The sequence below is a fragment of the Diadema antillarum genome, unplaced genomic scaffold, assembly GCF_040938485.1.
Source record: "Diadema antillarum isolate AM-2024a unplaced genomic scaffold, OU_Dant_1.0 seq00000134_RagTag, whole genome shotgun sequence".
NCBI classification, from domain to species: Eukaryota; Metazoa; Echinodermata; class Echinoidea; order Diadematoida; family Diadematidae; genus Diadema; species Diadema antillarum.
In genome coordinates, this window is record NW_027271211.1 from 233,430 (window position 1) to 254,487 (window position 21,058).

The following is a 21,058-nucleotide window of genomic DNA, read 5'->3' on the forward strand; positions in this document are numbered from 1 at the left end:
AATTGTACTGCAAAATGAAAGGGTACACAATTTTGCTGGGAATAAAAGGGTTATAGAATTTATCCTGCCAAATGAAAGGGTCTACACTGAGCTGGAATCAAAGGGTTATAGAAATTGTCCTGCCGAATGAAATGGTCGACACTGAGCTGGGATTCAAGGGGTTATAGAAATTGTACTGCAAAATGAAAGGGTACACAATTTAGCTGGGAATCAAAGCGTTATAAAATTTGTCCTGCCAAATGAAAGGGTCTACACTGAGCTGGGAATCAAAGGGTTATAGAAATTGTCCTGCCGAATGAAATGGTCGACACTGAGCTGGGATTCAAGGGGTTATAGAAATTGTACTGCAAAATGAAAGGGTACACAACGTTGCTGGGAATAAAATTTGTCCTGCCAAATGAAAGGGTCTACACTGAGCTGGGAATTAAAGGGTTATAGAAATTGCACTTGCAAAGGAAAGGGAACACATAGTTCTGGGAATAAAAGGGTTATAGAAATTGTTCTACAAAAATGAAAGGGTACACAAAGTTGCTGGGAATTGAAGGGTTATAGAAATTTCAATTGCAAAGGAAAGGGAAAACAAAGTTGCTGGGAATAAAAGGGTTATAGAAATTGCCTTCCCAAATGAAAAGGGTTAACACTGAGCTGGGATTCAAAGCGTTATAGAAATTGTACCGGAAAATGAAAGGGTTTACAAAATAGCTGGGAATAAAAGGGTTATAGAATTTATCCTGCGAAATGAAAGGGTCTACACTGAGTTGGGAATCAAAGGGTTATAGAAAATGTCCTGCCGAATGAAATGGTCGACACTGAGCTGGGATTCAAGGGGTTATAGAAATTGTACTGCAAAATGAAAGGGTGCACAAAGCTGCTGGGAATAAAAGGGTTATAGAAATTGCACTTGCAAAGGAAAGGGAACACATAGTTGCTGGGAATAAAAGGGTTATAGAAACACTAAGAAAATGAAAGGGTACACGAAGTTGGTGGGAATTATAGGGTTATAGGAATTGCAATTGCAAAGGAAAGGGAAAACAAAATAGCTGGGAATAAAAGGGTTATAGAAATTGTTCTGCCGAATGAAATGGTCGACACTGAGCTGGGATTCAAGGGGTTATAGAAATTGTACTACAAAATGAAAGGGTTTAAAAAATAGCTGGAAATAAAAGGGTTATAGCAATTGTCCTCCCGAATGAAATGGTCGACACTGAGCTGGGATTCAAGAGGTTATAGAAATTGTACTGCAAAATGAAAGGGTGCACAAAGCTGCTGGGAATAAAAGGGTTAAAGAAATTGCACTTGCAAAGGAAAGGGAACACATAGTTGCTGGGAATAAAAGGGTTATAGAAACACTACAAAAATGAAAGGGTACACGAAGTTGCTGGGAATTAAAGGGTTATAGGAATTGCAATTGCAAAGGAAAGGGAAAACAAAGTTGCTGGGAATAAAAGGGTTATAGAAATTGCCTTCCCAAATGAAAAGGGTTAACACTGAGCTGGGATTCAAAGCGTTATAGAAATTGTACCGGAAAATGAAAGGGTTTACAAAATAGCTGGGAATAAAAGGGTTATAGAATTGCCTTGCTAAATAAAAGGGTCTGCACTCAGGTGGGAATCAGAGGGTTATAAAAATTGTCTTGCCAAATGAAATGGTCTACACTGATCTGGGAATTAAAGGGTTATAGAAATTGCACTTGCAAATGAAAGGGAACACAAGGTTGCTGGGAATTAATGGGTTATATAAATTACCTTGCCATATGACAGGGGCTACACTTAGCTGGGAATCAAAGGGTTATAGAAATTGTTCCACCAAATGAAAGTGTCTACATTGAGCTGGGAATCAAAGGGTTATAGAAATTGTACTCCAAAATGAAAGGGTACACGTAGTTGCTGGGAATTAAAGGGTTATAGAAATTGCAATTGGAAAGGAAAGGGAAGACAAAGTTGCTAGGAATAAAAGGGTTATAGAAATTGCCTTGCGAAATGAAACGGTTAACACTGAGCTGGCATTCAAAGGGTTATAGAAATTGTACCGGAAAATGTAAGGGTTTACAAAATAGCCGGGATTAAAAGGGTTACAGAATTGCCTTGCCAAATGAAAGGGTCTGCACTCAGCTGGGAATCAGAGGGTTATAGAAATTGTCCTGCCGAATGAAATGGTCGACACTGAGCTGGGATTCAAGGGGTTATAGAAATTGTACTGCAAAATGAAAGGGTACACAATTTTGCTGGGAATAAAAGGGTTATAGAATTTATCCTGCCAAATGAAAGGGTCTACACTGAGCTGGAATCAAAGGGTTATAGAAATTGTCCTGCCGAATGAAATGGTCGACACTGAGCTGGGATTCAAGGGGTTATAGAAATTGTACTGCAAAATGAAAGGGTACACAATTTAGCTGGGAATCAAAGCGTTATAAAATTTGTCCTGCCAAATGAAAGGGTCTACACTGAGCTGGGAATCAAAGGGTTATAGAAATTGTCCTGCCGAATGAAATGGTCGACACTGAGCTGGGATTCAAGGGGTTATAGAAATTGTACTGCAAAATGAAAGGGTACACAACGTTGCTGGGAATAAAATTTGTCCTGCCAAATGAAAGGGTCTACACTGAGCTGGGAATTAAAGGGTTATAGAAATTGCACTTGCAAAGGAAAGGGAACACATAGTTCTGGGAATAAAAGGGTTATAGAAATTGTTCTACAAAAATGAAAGGGTACACAAAGTTGCTGGGAATTGAAGGGTTATAGAAATTTCAATTGCAAAGGAAAGGGAAAACAAAGTTGCTGGGAATAAAAGGGTTATAGAAATTGCCTTCCCAAATGAAAAGGGTTAACACTGAGCTGGGATTCAAAGCGTTATAGAAATTGTACCGGAAAATGAAAGGGTTTACAAAATAGCTGGGAATAAAAGGGTTATAGAATTTATCCTGCGAAATGAAAGGGTCTACACTGAGTTGGGAATCAAAGGGTTATAGAAAATGTCCTGCCGAATGAAATGGTCGACACTGAGCTGGGATTCAAGGGGTTATAGAAATTGTACTGCAAAATGAAAGGGTGCACAAAGCTGCTGGGAATAAAAGGGTTATAGAAATTGCACTTGCAAAGGAAAGGGAACACATAGTTGCTGGGAATAAAAGGGTTATAGAAACACTAAGAAAATGAAAGGGTACACGAAGTTGGTGGGAATTATAGGGTTATAGGAATTGCAATTGCAAAGGAAAGGGAAAACAAAATAGCTGGGAATAAAAGGGTTATAGAAATTGTTCTGCCGAATGAAATGGTCGACACTGAGCTGGGATTCAAGGGGTTATAGAAATTGTACTACAAAATGAAAGGGTTTAAAAAATAGCTGGAAATAAAAGGGTTATAGCAATTGTCCTCCCGAATGAAATGGTCGACACTGAGCTGGGATTCAAGAGGTTATAGAAATTGTACTGCAAAATGAAAGGGTGCACAAAGCTGCTGGGAATAAAAGGGTTAAAGAAATTGCACTTGCAAAGGAAAGGGAACACATAGTTGCTGGGAATAAAAGGGTTATAGAAACACTACAAAAATGAAAGGGTACACGAAGTTGCTGGGAATTAAAGGGTTATAGGAATTGCAATTGCAAAGGAAAGGGAAAACAAAGTTGCTGGGAATAAAAGGGTTATAGAAATTGCCTTCCCAAATGAAAAGGGTTAACACTGAGCTGGGATTCAAAGCGTTATAGAAATTGTACCGGAAAATGAAAGGGTTTACAAAATAGCTGGGAATAAAAGGGTTATAGAATTGCCTTGCTAAATAAAAGGGTCTGCACTCAGGTGGGAATCAGAGGGTTATAAAAATTGTCTTGCCAAATGAAATGGTCTACACTGATCTGGGAATTAAAGGGTTATAGAAATTGCACTTGCAAATGAAAGGGAACACAAGGTTGCTGGGAATTAATGGGTTATATAAATTACCTTGCCATATGACAGGGGCTACACTTAGCTGGGAATCAAAGGGTTATAGAAATTGTTCCACCAAATGAAAGTGTCTACATTGAGCTGGGAATCAAAGGGTTATAGAAATTGTACTCCAAAATGAAAGGGTACACGTAGTTGCTGGGAATTAAAGGGTTATAGAAATTGCAATTGGAAAGGAAAGGGAAGACAAAGTTGCTAGGAATAAAAGGGTTATAGAAATTGCCTTGCGAAATGAAACGGTTAACACTGAGCTGGCATTCAAAGGGTTATAGAAATTGTACCGGAAAATGTAAGGGTTTACAAAATAGCCGGGATTAAAAGGGTTACAGAATTGCCTTGCCAAATGAAAGGGTCTGCACTCAGCTGGGAATCAGAGGGTTATAGAAATTGTCCTGCCGAATGAAATGGTCGACACTGAGCTGGGATTCAAGGGGTTATAGAAATTGTACTGCAAAATGAAAGGGTACACAATTTTGCTGGGAATAAAAGGGTTATAGAATTTATCCTGCCAAATGAAAGGGTCTACACTGAGCTGGAATCAAAGGGTTATAGAAATTGTCCTGCCGAATGAAATGGTCGACACTGAGCTGGGATTCAAGGGGTTATAGAAATTGTACTGCAAAATGAAAGGGTACACAATTTAGCTGGGAATCAAAGCGTTATAAAATTTGTCCTGCCAAATGAAAGGGTCTACACTGAGCTGGGAATCAAAGGGTTATAGAAATTGTCCTGCCGAATGAAATGGTCGACACTGAGCTGGGATTCAAGGGGTTATAGAAATTGTACTGCAAAATGAAAGGGTACACAACGTTGCTGGGAATAAAATTTGTCCTGCCAAATGAAAGGGTCTACACTGAGCTGGGAATTAAAGGGTTATAGAAATTGCACTTGCAAAGGAAAGGGAACACATAGTTCTGGGAATAAAAGGGTTATAGAAATTGTTCTACAAAAATGAAAGGGTACACAAAGTTGCTGGGAATTGAAGGGTTATAGAAATTTCAATTGCAAAGGAAAGGGAAAACAAAGTTGCTGGGAATAAAAGGGTTATAGAAATTGCCTTCCCAAATGAAAAGGGTTAACACTGAGCTGGGATTCAAAGCGTTATAGAAATTGTACCGGAAAATGAAAGGGTTTACAAAATAGCTGGGAATAAAAGGGTTATAGAATTTATCCTGCGAAATGAAAGGGTCTACACTGAGTTGGGAATCAAAGGGTTATAGAAAATGTCCTGCCGAATGAAATGGTCGACACTGAGCTGGGATTCAAGGGGTTATAGAAATTGTACTGCAAAATGAAAGGGTGCACAAAGCTGCTGGGAATAAAAGGGTTATAGAAATTGCACTTGCAAAGGAAAGGGAACACATAGTTGCTGGGAATAAAAGGGTTATAGAAACACTAAGAAAATGAAAGGGTACACGAAGTTGGTGGGAATTATAGGGTTATAGGAATTGCAATTGCAAAGGAAAGGGAAAACAAAATAGCTGGGAATAAAAGGGTTATAGAAATTGTTCTGCCGAATGAAATGGTCGACACTGAGCTGGGATTCAAGGGGTTATAGAAATTGTACTACAAAATGAAAGGGTTTAAAAAATAGCTGGAAATAAAAGGGTTATAGCAATTGTCCTCCCGAATGAAATGGTCGACACTGAGCTGGGATTCAAGAGGTTATAGAAATTGTACTGCAAAATGAAAGGGTGCACAAAGCTGCTGGGAATAAAAGGGTTAAAGAAATTGCACTTGCAAAGGAAAGGGAACACATAGTTGCTGGGAATAAAAGGGTTATAGAAACACTACAAAAATGAAAGGGTACACGAAGTTGCTGGGAATTAAAGGGTTATAGGAATTGCAATTGCAAAGGAAAGGGAAAACAAAGTTGCTGGGAATAAAAGGGTTATAGAAATTGCCTTCCCAAATGAAAAGGGTTAACACTGAGCTGGGATTCAAAGCGTTATAGAAATTGTACCGGAAAATGAAAGGGTTTACAAAATAGCTGGGAATAAAAGGGTTATAGAATTGCCTTGCTAAATAAAAGGGTCTGCACTCAGGTGGGAATCAGAGGGTTATAAAAATTGTCTTGCCAAATGAAATGGTCTACACTGATCTGGGAATTAAAGGGTTATAGAAATTGCACTTGCAAATGAAAGGGAACACAAGGTTGCTGGGAATTAATGGGTTATATAAATTACCTTGCCATATGACAGGGGCTACACTTAGCTGGGAATCAAAGGGTTATAGAAATTGTTCCACCAAATGAAAGTGTCTACATTGAGCTGGGAATCAAAGGGTTATAGAAATTGTACTCCAAAATGAAAGGGTACACGTAGTTGCTGGGAATTAAAGGGTTATAGAAATTGCAATTGGAAAGGAAAGGGAAGACAAAGTTGCTAGGAATAAAAGGGTTATAGAAATTGCCTTGCGAAATGAAACGGTTAACACTGAGCTGGCATTCAAAGGGTTATAGAAATTGTACCGGAAAATGTAAGGGTTTACAAAATAGCCGGGATTAAAAGGGTTACAGAATTGCCTTGCCAAATGAAAGGGTCTGCACTCAGCTGGGAATCAGAGGGTTATAGAAATTGTCTTGGCAAATGAAATGGTCTACACTGAGCTGGCAATTAAAGGGTTATAGAAATTGCACTTGCAAATAGAAGGGTACACGAATCTGCTGGGAATAAAAGCGTTATAAAAATCGTCCTGCCAAATGAAAGGGTCTACACTGAGCTGGGAATTAAAGGGTTAGAGAAATTTTACTGCAAAATGAAAGGGTGTACAAAATGCATGGGAATCAAAGGGTTATAGAAATTGTACTGCAAAATGAAAGGGTACACACAGTTGCTGGGAATTAAAGGGTTATAGAAATTGGACTTGGAAAGGAAAGGGAAGACAAAGTTGCTAGGAATAAAAGGGTTATAGAAATTGCCTTGCGAAATGAAACGGTTAACACTGAGCTGGCATTCAAAGGGTTATAGAAATTGTCCTGCCGAATGAAATGCTCGACACTGAGCTAGGATTCAAGGGGTTATAGAAATTGTACTGCAAAATGAAAGGGTGCACAAAGCTGCTGGGAATTAAAGGGTTTTAGAAATTGCCTTGCAAAATGAAAGGGTATACAATGAGCTAGGAATTAAAGGGTTATAGAAATTGCTTTTGTAAATAGAATTGTACACAATGTTGCTGGGAAGAAAAGGGTTATAAAATTTGTCCTGCCAAACGAAAGCGTCTACACTGAGCTGGGAATTAAAGGGTTATAGAAATTGCACTTCCAAAGGAAAGGGAACACATAGTTGCTGGGAATAAAAGGGTTATAGAAATTGTACTACAAAAATGAAAGGGTACACGAAGTTGCTGGGAATTAAAGGGTTATAGAAATTGTATCGGAAAATGAAAGGGTTTACAAAATAGCTGGGAATAAAAGGGTTATAGAAATTGTCCTGCCGAATGATATGGTCGACACTGAGCTGGGATTCAAGGGGTTATAGAAATTGTACCGGAAAATGAAAGGGTTTACAAAATAGCTGGGAATAAAAGGGTTATAGAAATTGTCCTGCCGAATGAAATGGTCGACACTGAGCTGGGATTCAAAGGGTTATAGAAATTGTACCGGAAAATGAAAGGGTTTACAAAATAGCTGGGAATAAAAGGGTTATCTCCTGCCAAATGAAAGGGTCTACACTGAGCTGGGAATCAAAGGGTTATAGAAATTGTCCTGCCGAATGAAATGGTCGACACTGAGCTGGGATTTACAGGGTTATACAAATTGCACTTGCAAAGGAAAGGGATCTAAAAGTTGCTAGGAATAAGAGGGTTATAAAAATTGCCTTGCGAAATGAAATGGTCGACACTGAGCTGGGATTCAAAGGGTTATAGAAATTGTGCTGGAAAATGAAAGGGTTTACAAAATAGCTGGGAATCAAAGGGTTATAGAAATTGTTCGACCAAATGAAAGTGTCTACACTGAGCTGGGAATCAAAGGGTTATAGAAATTGTCTTGGTAAATGAAATGGTCTACACTGAGCTGGGAATTAAAGGGTTATAAAAATTGCACTTGCAAATGAAAGGGAACACAAGGTTGCTGGGAATTAATGGGTTATATAAATTACCTTGCCATATGAAAGGGGCTACACTAAGCTGGGAATCAAAGGGTTATAGAAATTGTTCGACCAAATGAAAGTGTCTACACTGAGCTGGGAATCAAAGGGTTATAAAAATCGTCTTGGTAAATGAAATGGTCTACACTGAGCTGGGAATTAAAAGGTTATAGAAATTGCACTTGCAAAGGAAAGGGAACATGAAGTTGCTGGGAATCAAAGGGTTATAGAATTTGCACTTGCAAATAGAAGGGTACACGAATCTGCTGGGAATAAAAGCGTTATAAAAATCGTCCTGCCAAATGAAAGGGTCTACACTGAGCTGGGAATTAAAGGGTTATAGAAATTGTACTGCAAAATGAAAGGGTGTACAAAATGGCTGGGAATTAAAGGATTATAGAAACTCTCCTGCCAAATGAAAGGGTCTACACTGAGCTGAGAATAAAAGGCTTATTGAAATTGTCATGCCAAATGCAAGGGGCTATGCTCAGCTTACAGTTTACACTCTGTTGGGATTAAAAGGGTTATAGAAACTGGCCTTACTCACGACAGGTTTTACACTGAGCTGGGAATAAAAGTGCTATAAAAACTGTCATACCAAGTGTAACAGTCTATGCAGAGCTTGGAATAAAAGGGCTATAGAAAATGTCCTGCCAAATGAAAGGGTCTCCACTGAGCTGGGAATTAAAGGGTTATAGAAATTGTACTTGCAAATGAAAGGGAACACAAAGTTGCTGGGAATAAAAGGGATATAGAAATTGCCTTGCAAAATGAAAGGGTATACAATGAGCTGAGAATTAAAGGGTTATAGAAATTGCTTTTGCAAATGGAAGGGAACACAAAGTTGCTGGGAATAAAAGGGTTATAGAAATTGAATTGCCAAATGAAATGGTCAACACTGAGCTGGGAAGTAAAGGATTACAGAAATTGCACTTGCAAAGAAAAGGGAACACAAAGTTGCTGGGAATAAAAGGGTAATAGTAATTGCCTTGGAAATGAAAGGGTATACAATGAGCTGGGAATTAAAGGGTTATAGAAATTGCTTTTGTAAATAGAAGGGTACAACATTTTGCTGGGAATCAAAGGGATATAAAATTTGTCCTGCCAAATGAAAGGGTCTACACTGAGCTGGGAATCAAAGGGTTATAGAAATTGTCCTGCCGAATGAAATGGTCGACACTGAGCTGGGATTCAAGGGGTTATAGAAATTGTACTGCAAAATGACAGGGTACACAAAGTTGCTGGGATTTACAGGGTTATACAAATTGCACTTGCAAAGGAAAGGGAACTAAAAGTTGCTAGGAATAAGAGGGTTATAAAAATTGCCTTGCGAAATGAAATGGTCGACACTGAGCTGGGATTCAAAGGGTTATAAAAATTGTACTGGAAAATGAAAGGGTGTACAAACTAGCTAGGAACAAAAGGGTTATAGAATTGCCTTGCCAAATAAAAGGGTCTGCACTCAGGTGGGAATCAGAGGATTATAAAAATTGTCTTCCCAAATGATCTGGGAATTAAAGGGTTATAGAAATTGCACTTGCAAATGACAGGGAACACAAGCTTGCTGGGAATTAATGGGTAATATAAATTACCTTGCCATATGAAAGGGGCTACACTTAGCTAGGAATCAAAGGGTTATAGAAATTGTTCCACCAAATGAAAGTGTCTTCACTGAGCTGGGAATCAAAGGGTAATAGAAATTGTACTGCAAAATGAAAGGGTACACGTAGTTGCTGGGAATTAAAGGGTTATAGAAATTGCACTTGGAAAGGAAAGGGAAGACAAAGTTGCTAGGAATAAAAGGGTTATAGAAATTGCCTTGCGAAATGAAACGGTTAACACTGAGCTGGCATTCAAAGGGTTATAGAAATTGTACCGGAAAATGAAAGGGTTTACAAAATAGCCGGGATTAAAAGGGTTTTAGAATTGCCTTGCCAAATAAAAGGGTCTGCACTCAGCTGGGAATCAGAGGGTTATAGAAATTGTCTTGGCAAATGAAATGGTCTACACTGAGCTGGGAATTAAAGGGTTATAGAAATTGCACTTGCAAAGGAAGGGGAACATGAAGTTGCTGGGAATCAAAGGGTTATAGAAATTGCACTTACAAATAGAAGGGTACACGAATCTGCTGGGAATAAAAGCGTTATAAAAATTGTCCTACCAAATGAAAGGGTCTACACTGAGCTGGGAATTAAAGGGTTATAGAAATTGTACTGCAAAATGAAAGGGTGTACAAAATGGCTGGGAATTAAAGGATTATAGAAACTCTCCTGCTAAATGAAAGGGTCTACACTGAGCTGAGAATAAAAGGCTTATAGAAATTGTCATGCCAAATGAAAGGGGCAATGCTCAGCTTACAGTTTACACTCTGTTGGGATTAAAAGGGTTATAGAAACTGGTCTTACTCATGACAGGTTTTACACTGAGCTGGGAATAAAAGTGCTATAGAAACTGTCATACCAAGTGTAAGGGTCTATGCAGAGCTTGGAATAAAAGGGTTATAGAAAATGTCCTGCCAAATGAAAGGGTCTCCACTGAGCTGGAAATTAAAGGGTTATAGAAATTGTACTTGCAAATGAAAGGGAACACAAAGTTGCTGGGAATAAAAGGGATATAGAAATTGCCTTGCAAAATGAAAGGGTATACAATGAGCTGAGAATTAAAGGGTTATAGAAATTGCTTTTGCAAATGGAAGGGAACACAAAGTTGCTGGGAATAAAAGGGTTATAGAAATTGCCTTGCCAAATGAAATTTTCAACACTGAGCTGGGAAGTAAAGGATTATTGAAATTGCACTTGCAAAGGAAAGGGAACACAAAGTTGCTGGGAATAAAAGGGTTATAGAAATTGCCTTGCAAAATGAAAGGGTATACAATGAGCTGGGAATTAAAGGGTTATAGAAATTGCTTTTGTAAATAGAAGGTTACACAATGTTGCTGGGAAGAAAAGGGTTATAACATTTGTCCTGCCAAATGAAAGGGTCTACAATGAGCTGGGAATTAAAGGATTATAGAAATTGCACTTGCAAAGAAAAGGGGACACAAAGTTGCTGGGAATAAAAGGGTTATAGAAATTGCCTTGCAAAATGAAAGGGTATACAATGAGCTGTGAATTAAAGGGTTATAGAAATTGCTTTTGTAAAGAGAAGGGTACACAATGTTGCTGGGAAGAAAAGGGTTATAAAATTTGTCCTGCAAAATGAAAGGGTGCACAAAGCTGCTGGGTATAAAAGGGTTATAGAAATTGCACTTACAAAGGAAAGGAACACATAGTTGCTGGGAATAAAAGGGTTATAGAAACACTACAAAAATGAAAGGGTACTCGAAGTTGCAGGGAATTAAAGGGTTATAGAAATTGCACTTGCAAAGGAAAGGGAACACATAGTTGCTGGGAATAAAAGGGTTATAGAAACACTACAAAAATGAAAGGGTACACAAAGTTGCAGGGAATTAAAGGGTTATAGAAATTGCACTTGCAAAGGAAAGGGAACTAAAAGTTGCTAGGAATAAGAGGGTTATAAAAATTGCCTTGCGAAATGAAATGGTCGACACTGAGCTGGGATTCAAAGGGTTATAGAAATTGTACTGGAAAATGAAAGGGTGTACAAAATAGCAGGGAATAAAAGGGTTATAGAATTGCCTTGCCAAATAAAAGGGTCTGCACTCAGGTGGGAATCAGAGGGTTATAAAAATTGTCTTGCCAAATGAAATGGTCTACACTGATCTGGGAATTAAAGGGTTATAGAAATTGCACTTGCAAATGACAGGGAACACAAGGTTGCTGGGAATTAAAGGGTTATATAAATGACCTTGCCATATAAAAGGGGCTACACTTAGCTGGGAATCAAAGGGTTATAGAAATTGTTCCACCAAATGAAAGTGTCTACACTGAGCTGGGAATCAAAGGGTTATAGAAATTGTACTGCAAAATGAAAGGGTACACGTAGTTGCTGGGAATTAAAGGGTTATAGAAATTGCACTTGGAAAGGAAAGGGAAGACAACGTTGCTAGGAATAAAAGGGTTATAGAAATTGCCTTGCGAAATGAAAAGGTTAACACTGGGCTGGCATTCAAAGGGTTATAGAAATTGTACCGGAAAATGAAAGGGTTTACAAAATAGCTGGGATTAAAAGGGTTATAGAATTGCCTTGCCAAATAAAAGGGTCTGCACTCAGCTGGGAATCAGAGGGTTATAGAAATTGTCTTGGCAAATGAAATGGTCTACACTGAGCTGGGAATTAAAGGGTTATAGAAATTGCACTTACAAAGGAAAGGGAACACAAAGTTGCTGAGAATAAAAGGGTTATAGAAATTGTCTTGCAAAATGAAATCAATGAAACTGAGCTGGGATTCAAAGGGTTATAGAAATTGTACTGCAAAATGAAAGGGTGTACAAAATAGCTGAGAATAAAAGGGTTTTAGAAATTGCCTTGCAAAATGAAATCAATTAAACTGAGCTGGGATTCAAAGGGTTATAGAAATTGTAGTGCAAAATGAAAGGGTGTACAAAATAGCTGAGAATAAAAGGGTTATAAAAATTGTCTTGCCAAATGAAAGGGTCTCAACTGAGCTGGGAATCAAAGGGTTATAGAAATTGTCTCGACAAATGAAATGGTCTACACTGAGCTTGAAATTAAAGCGTTATAGAAATTGCACTTGCAAAGGAAAGGGAACACAAAGTTACTGGGAATAAAAGGGTTATAGAAAATGTCCTGCCAAATGAAATGGTCTACACTGAGCTGGGAATTAAAGGGAAGGGTTATAGAAATTGCACTTGCAAAGGAAAGGGAACACAAAGTTGCTGAAAATAAAAGGGTTATAGAATTTGCCTTGCCCAATGAAATGGGCGACACTTAGCTGGGATTGAAAGGGTTATAAAAATTGCACTGCAAAATGAAAGGGTGTACAAAATAGCTAGGAATAAAAGGGTTATAGAAAGTGTCCTGCCAAATGAAAGGGTCTACACTGAGCTGGGATGAAAGGATTATAGAAACTGTCCTGCCAAATGCAAGGGTCTATGCTCAGCTGGAAAGGGTTTACACTGAGCTGGAAATAAAAGTGTTATAGAAACTGTCATGCCAAGTGTAAGGGTCTATGCAGAGCTTGGAATAAAAGGGTTATAAAAAATGTCCTGCCAAATGAAAGTGTCCCCACTGAACTGGGAATAACAGGGTTAATAGTAATAGTCCTGCCACATGAAAGGGTCAACACTGAGCTGGGAATTAAAGGGTTATAAAAACTGTCCTCCCAAATGAAAGGGTGCAGAAAGCAGCTTTTGAGGCAACAAAGCAAAGATCTGTGCATTTACTGTCATTTTGATTTCTTTAGAGACCAGCTAGAAACAAACATTCAAGCTATCTGATTCTTCAATCAGCACAGGCCAACTTTTCGGCCTGGTTTGTCAATGTAACATTAACAAATATTGAGCGAAACAAATTGTAATGTAACCTGAACTCTATCTGCTGTGCTTGACGGAAAGGAAGATTAACAGGGTTTTGCTAAAACAGCCACAAAGCCTTGCAGACTGACAAATACAACTTTATAAGTCATGGTGGTAAGTCTAAATACTGACCACAACAGGGTGAATAGAGATGCACGAAGTTTGCAACCCAGTTTTTACATGCTCACAATATAATTATATACATCACCAATGTAATTATATGAGCAAAGTGACTTTTACAATGCACATGTTTATGTACAGGTGTATGTGAAACACAAAATACAACAAAAGCCCTGCATCCTAGTATAGCTCTTGATTCACAGCAAGCATTTTACCACATTTGCTTGCGGTGTAAAGGATACAGTACCAAAATCATGAGGAATCTTACCGTACAAGCTGTCTCAAGAATGGGTGATTCCGTTCTTTCCCCATGTCTGGCCCCTTGTCTGCTGAAATACCTTGTGTTGGACTGAGATTTCCTGAACATGATACAGGTGATGAAGGTATGAATGTACGAAATATAAATCTTACTTGAAGAATAAAAAAATAACAAAACAAAAACAGGTAGACTGTGGCTCCTGAAGTTCATGTTGACCAAAATGCATCCCTACTGACAACTCAAAATATTTAGCACATGGATGAAAAATTATGTTTGTACTGATGTCATCATTTATTCTCTTGACATAGATTTTGTATTTTTTTCTTTTAAGAAGGATATCTTCAAAGATATATTGTGAGCTTTGCAATAGTTCAGTTGAGCATGAAATCAGCATTTTTTTTCAAACTGCAAAATCTTCAACATTTGCACTACATGTATTTGCTTACAAGTGTCTTAACTTACTTCCCAACAGACTGCAGTTGCTGGAGTTTGCCCTCTAGTCGACTTTGGTATTCCTTGTAGCGAGCCGCATCTGCTTTGCAGTTTTTGGAGTACTGGGACAGCAGTGCCCTCTTCTGGTGAATGTTAGACAGCTGGTCCTGACTTGTTTGGCACTGTTTCTCTGTTATAAGAATTTGGTCACATGAATTACTACATGGTACATAACATTCCTACAGACATGATGATGTACCATCCTTCATGTCAATAAAGCACAAGACAATTTGATTTATTTCAATGACAATGACCTTGATAAAGTTGGTTCCATTCATCAAGGTTGCTGTACTTTGTGTGTTTACATCACCTTGTCTGTATGACATACCTTTAGCTTACGGGAAAGTTTAAAACCTACAGCTTTTTTCCTTTTTTTCTTTTCAAAATTGAGCAGTGGCATGATGTTACAATCTGATGAAAAGGAGTATTTGATTGGTCCTGTAATCAAAGAGTTTGGAGTTCAGTTAGCACTGGCACTGAGTAGCACTCTTTGCAATGTGATCATTCTACACACACACACACACACACACACACACACACACAGAGCTTTTTATGTATATAAAACCAACCACGCAATTTTTTTCCTCCATTCAATAGTTTCAGGACAGGACAGTTTATGACTGAGGATAACAAATTTTCTGAGAAGCATGCTATTTGAACATATTCCAATTCAAAGGGAATTCTTGACAAATTCTCTTATGTCACATGTCACATGTGCACCAAGCATCATGTCACATGTGCACCAAGGTGCACAATATTAATTTTTTCAATACCAATAATCATTTGATGCATTCTCAATGGCATACCTGCAGTGCTGTTTATAAAGAGAGTCTGGACAACTACTGATTTGGACGCCATGTCATTATCGCGCATGTTAGAGTTAGCGTGTACGCTCAGACGTAACAAATATGACAAAGGCAAATAAGGTGTAGTTACCAATGAGCACTGCGTATGAGCGCACTTTGGAAACGACATGGCTCCACGAAGGTCACAGGACCAGTTTTGACCAAACACAGGCTTCAAAACTCATGAGCCGAAAAGCGAGTTAGCCAGACTCTCTTTTTATATGGCACTGATACCTGCAGACAAGAGCTCCCTCTGTAGACCTTCAATGAAATGATCCAACTGACGAACGTCTGACTTGACCCCTGCCACTTTGGTTTTCAGTTCCCTCCGCTTCCTGATCAGATCCTCTCTCTCCGCTGAAAACTTAGCGTCTCCCTGATACTTCACCTTGTAGCTGGTACTCTTGGCCAAATGACCCTTCCTGTCAAGCTCATTGGTCAAGGAGCTGTCACATGATTTGTTTGGGTCAGTTTAAAACTCATGATGCAGGACTTAATCTTGCACAACCAGAATGATCTTCAAACCTGAATGCCAGGATACAGGCAGGAATTATATACAAACATGACATGAACAATGTACTTCTACTTACATTGTGACAAAACTAGCTAGCATCTCTGCGAGTTAAATAACCATACTGCTTTCTCATTTTGATTTGTAACTATACTGGGCACTCAAAAGTAACAACACATACCTGGTACATGATGTACACGTAGGACTCAGTGGAAACCACCATTGGAAAATTCAAAGCATGATACAGTACCGGTACATGTCAGATGAGTGAAATGCAGATTGAAAAAGAAAATGGGGGTAAAAATATCAATATACCGGTAATGGATAAACTGAAGTTTGAGATGAAAGAAACAGATTAGACATCTGTTACTTGCCTTGTTCTCACTTCGGATCAACTTTCACAATCTAGATGGAGAAAGCCTATTCCCACTGGACAGTAGAGGAACTATTTCATGAACCAGGTAAAGTATGAAAAATAGCAAATCATAGCTTAAATGAGCGAATGGGAGAATGGCATTATTTGAAATTGAAGTGGATACAGACAAGCCCTGTAAATGCACTTGAGAGGAAAAAAAAAACATGAAAAAGTAAACACTGTAGATCATGTGACTGATTTTCAAACAAGAATGAATGCCGAGGGTGAATGCCAACATAAGATACTTTATACACTACATTTCTCTCAAACACTGATGTTAGGCAGAAATACATACGGAGCCACTGCATACTGTAAAACCTACAACTTTTTAAATTGTGACTAGGATCCAAAGGCCTTTCTTTTTTCTTTTTATTTTTTGTGGCATGAAACATTCACGAATTGCCACTGGCATTCAAAACATTGTGTACAAAAAAAAAGAACTTTAGTGTGCACTTTACTTGTGCACATCTTGACTTCTAGCAAACTGCACAAAGAAAATTTCATGCGCACAAACATTTCTGGTTTTACAGTATCCTATCTCATATGATTCTGCCAGGAGGTACAGTAGTTAATATTATATTCCACATACTAAGAATCTTGCTATAGGATTGGTCAAGAGCTGATCATGTGATAAAGCGTAGTTTTGCCCATCACATCATCTAAGAAGAAAAGTTCATTAAACTCTATGATTATTTATAAACTCTATGATGACAGTCATTTTGTTTTGCTGATCTCTTAGTCCACACAGTCCTAACGCGTGATATAACTTAAAATTTTGAGTACCGGTACGCGTGAAATAAAAGTGCGTTGCACTGTGGTCTATCATTTGACCTGGGTCAAGTGATAGACCACAGTGCAACACACTTTCATTTCGGTGCCACGTGCGGGGCGCGGAGCAAATTCGTTGTTTTGTCATCTACGCGCATAGGCCTACGTCTAAAGTAAACTATGTAGCCTAAGCCCTGAGGATACCCTAAGACAGCTAAAACGGTTTCAGATGTGGAATAAAATGGGAATATCTAGGACCCTAGATATGGAATATAAAGCAAATAATCAACTTTTAGTTTCAGGCAATGAGACAAACTATCACTTCCTCGGCGATCTGAATGTGAACGCTATCTTTCCTCAGCTGCGCTTCGGAAAGATACATCCAGATCACCTCGGAAGTGATAGTTTGTCTCATCACCTTTACCAACGTTGATTATTTGCTTAATATAATCATAACTGAAAGGATACATTGCCAAGTTCCCTTTGACCTTGTGCACCATCTGCGTGGAGTAGACATGCTCCAGAACATACTGCCAAATAGGAAGCAAGTTACCTCGACATATGCTACAATACAAACAAACGGTAAAAAAGAAAAATCATGAATTGATCATCTCGCCGCAGAGGGTATGAGGGACCATGATCTCGACTTTACACTAATGCCCACACACACACACACACACCTGAAGACATCCCATGTCTGAGCAGTGATGCACACTGCTACTTCTATCAAGGTAGTATTAACCCGTTGAAGATGAGTCCCAAGAATACTTGGGCTTGTGTCTATGGGAAATGCATGTTGTCGCAAAATCAGTCCGTCCTCATAGGAGATCAATGCTTTAATAGTCAAAGACTCAAAGGCTAATACAGTAATCATACAAGCAGCCCATTTACATGTATGGCTTACATCTAGGGAAATTGGCTTGTGATATTCAGTGCATCAATGAAACATAAAACAAGACTGTGAACTTTGAAATGAATCAATGCCCCAGGTAATTTAGAAAGTTTTCATTTTTGAATGAAGTAGTAACTTGTTTATCATATATGGTTAATCCTTAGTGTGACTACAAGTAATCAAATGAGATTACATTGTCCCCTAACTGTGAAATCACTCAATCACACTCTTTACTCATCTCATACAATTTCTGATTAACTATTGTTTTCTTGAATATGTATCAACAGTTTGTGAATATAATATTGCTGCCTTTGGGATGCACAGTCCATGTTACACGTCTTCTTTCACGATTTACAATGAATATACGGTACCAGAATGACCATTTACACTGAAGAAAAACGTCACGACATGGTCAAATTTACCGATCACACCGTAAATTGTAGAAAACTGAGAGTGAAAAATTCACAACATTAAGCATAGATTCAACATGAATCTGAGCAATCCATTTGTTCACTTACTCTTCCAAGTCTCCTGCCGTCGGCATGGCGACATTGACAAACTTTCCCTGGGGTAGACAGTGCATCTCCTTGCTGGCCCACTGGTGGAGAGCTGCGGCGACCTCACTTCTTTTGTCCGTCATCCTTCAATGGCTTTGGCTAGTCAGATACCAATACAACTTTGTGAGTCCCAGTCAAAATGCCTGCGGACAAAGATGGCCAAATAAGTCCCTCTCGCTTCTGAAAAACCCAAGAAAGAGCAAGTAGGATACCACAACTTGTCCACATGTGCACACACACCAAAAAAAAAAAAAAAAAAAAAAAAGCGGGAAAAGAACATTGACATTAATCAGCCATTGGCATTGCATAAAACTAAATAGGCGAATAGTTTATACTCTCTCTCTCTCAATGCTGAATGACAGCATTATTAGGCTAGTGGAGTGCTGAATTCAGTCCAGGAAATCTGCTCATGGGGGGGGGGGGGGGTTTCGTCTTACAAGGCACTCTCTCCCTCTAAACCCTAGAGGGTGCTGTTCAATTAACCAATACGTACGTGTTGGGGTCGCTGGTGCGATCTCTCCCTCATGACCACCTCTGCTGGGGCTCCTCCCCGCACTGCTCATGAGGCCTCCTCTTCACTTCTCATCCATGTCACATCTGTGTTAGGGCCCCAGACTCTTTTCTATAAATTGTCGCAAGTTCGCACTGTGATTTTTTGTTACACACACATGTCCACTCTATGCTACACTACGGACTACCAGTGAGAAGTTCAAGAAAAAATTCTAACGTTAGATAAATTATTAGTTTTGACAAAGATCGAGTTTCAATCAAAACAAATATTGGAATATTTTTTTTCTTCTTCTTCTTCTCATCATCATGGTATGGTCATGGAGAGTGGATATGCGTGTGTAACAAAAAATCACAGCGCAAACTTGCGACCATTATTTCAATATTTGGCTAGACTATCAGATGTGAGATGGATAAGAAGTGAAGAGGAGGCCTCACGCCTCGTGAGCACTGCGGAGAGGGAGCCTCTTATTTTCTTAACATTTTTTAGCGAGTACCCAAATGCCAAGTGGTGCTCATACTTATTTTAGTTTTTTCTGTAACTTAGTCCATACAACAGTCAACACACTACCCAATAATAGTCAATCCCAATTTAATTAACTGTTACATTATAGATAAATTATTATAGACATCTACACAACTTCAACAAGGCCAGGCAAGCTCATCATGTCATGACACGAGTCATGACAGTCAATTACTATGAATTAGGCCTTGTGAGACGGAGCGCGGAGGCCCCCTCATGAGCGGATTTCCCAGAATTCCCAGACAGAATTGCACTCAATTATCGTAAATCTAACTTTAAATATATACTCTAACTCTACCTGTCATCAGGCACGTCCTCTTGATGTGCCCTGACTGGTCCGAGGCTGAGCTGAGCTGAGCCGAGCACTGCAGCACTGCAGCAGCTCGCAGCTAGCCTACATGTACGACGCCGGCGGTCCGGTAGCGTTACCGCTGCGCTGTCTGATAAGCCCTCGACCTAGCGCCTAGTCACAACGATACGTACAGACAGTGTTAACTCGTTACTGCCACTGCTTGCTATCTGCTGGTAAACCAACTTGAGTGCCTAGATATTGAATTCCTCAGTGGGTAAGAATTGACCAAACCGTTTAGTCGTGTAGAGATCAGCATGAAGTCGTCCCAACTCCAACTTTTCCCTTGGGAATACCTTGAACTCAATTTATATTTTTTGAGTTCCGCGCGCTGCTGTCAGGTGATCAGTCATTACATTTCGATGGCCGCGCCAACCGGTCGATTACTAGTATCTGGCTGGAGCTGTCGATCGGAATCAGATGATGATCGGAATACCAGTAGCGAGTTTGCTGCCCTCAACGTCTGCTGGTGGCTGAAACTAGGACAATTATTTTATTTCTATCGAACAGTAATTAACACATTTACTGTAAAACATGATATATTCGCGGCATGAAATTTTCGCGAATTGGAGCTGACAGCCCTTTTCGTGGCATGAGATTTTCGCGAATTGCCACTGGTGTTCAATGCATGTAGTGTAGACAAAAACTTTCGCGTGCATTTTAATTTCGCGAATTTTGGCGCTCGCGAAATTCTCGAAATTAAAATGCACGCGAAAATTTCTCGTTTTACAGTACTTTGAAATTCAAATCGCTCATTTTCTAGTCTTTTAATGTGATATAGACAGCCCTACCAGTCAGAAAGATCCATTCTTTATACAATGCTTATATTCCCTATTATTTACCAAATCCTTTATGTAGCCTATGTCAGAAGAATATCTCATCCCTCCACTGCTTAGCAGAATAGATAAACTCTGTGCCTTATTCTCCTCCAAATTCAAGACCTTCCTAGACCTCGGTTCATTTTGTGTAGGTTATACAGCATTTCTGCCATCCATTGATATCCTTGTGCATATTATAGTGGTAAACACGCAGGGGCGTCACCAGCTTTTTTTCAAGGGGGGTGCGTTTTGACACTAAATGTTTACGAGATTTTTTGGACAGACATTGGGAACATAGGAAGCTCTCAATCCCTAGACTTTTACTGTTTTTTTAGGGAAACCAAGCGGGGAAAGGGCACCGGCGTAGCTAGGATTTCATCTTGGGGGGGGGGGGGGGTAGTATGCCAGGGAGCGAGCAAGGGTGGGGGGAGGGTGTGGAAGTGCCGGAGGGGGTTGTACCCCCTATAAATGGATTATGGAATGACGGTGTGAAACGACAAATTACTGGCAGTGATATCAGGAGAATGGCATAACGACTG

General features: G+C 39.2%; 1 protein-coding gene across 1 annotated transcript in view; it reads right to left on the reverse strand.

Moving 5' to 3' along the window:
• LOC139727501 (uncharacterized) overlaps positions 1 to 18,847 on the reverse strand; it is a 43,163-nt gene extending 24,316 nt beyond the window's left edge. The window contains exons 1-6 of the mRNA XM_071638475.1: positions 18,816 to 18,847; positions 18,284 to 18,465; positions 17,342 to 17,437; positions 15,414 to 15,601; positions 14,305 to 14,464; positions 13,852 to 13,942 (exon numbers count right to left, since the gene is read on the reverse strand). Coding sequence (XP_071494576.1) covers positions 13,852 to 13,942; positions 14,305 to 14,464; positions 15,414 to 15,601; positions 17,342 to 17,437; positions 18,284 to 18,405 — 657 coding nt within the window. The 5' untranslated portion in view covers positions 18,406 to 18,465; positions 18,816 to 18,847. The remainder of the gene's footprint in view (positions 1 to 13,851; positions 13,943 to 14,304; positions 14,465 to 15,413; positions 15,602 to 17,341; positions 17,438 to 18,283; positions 18,466 to 18,815) is intronic.
• Positions 18,848 to 21,058: the final 2,211 nt, after the last annotated feature.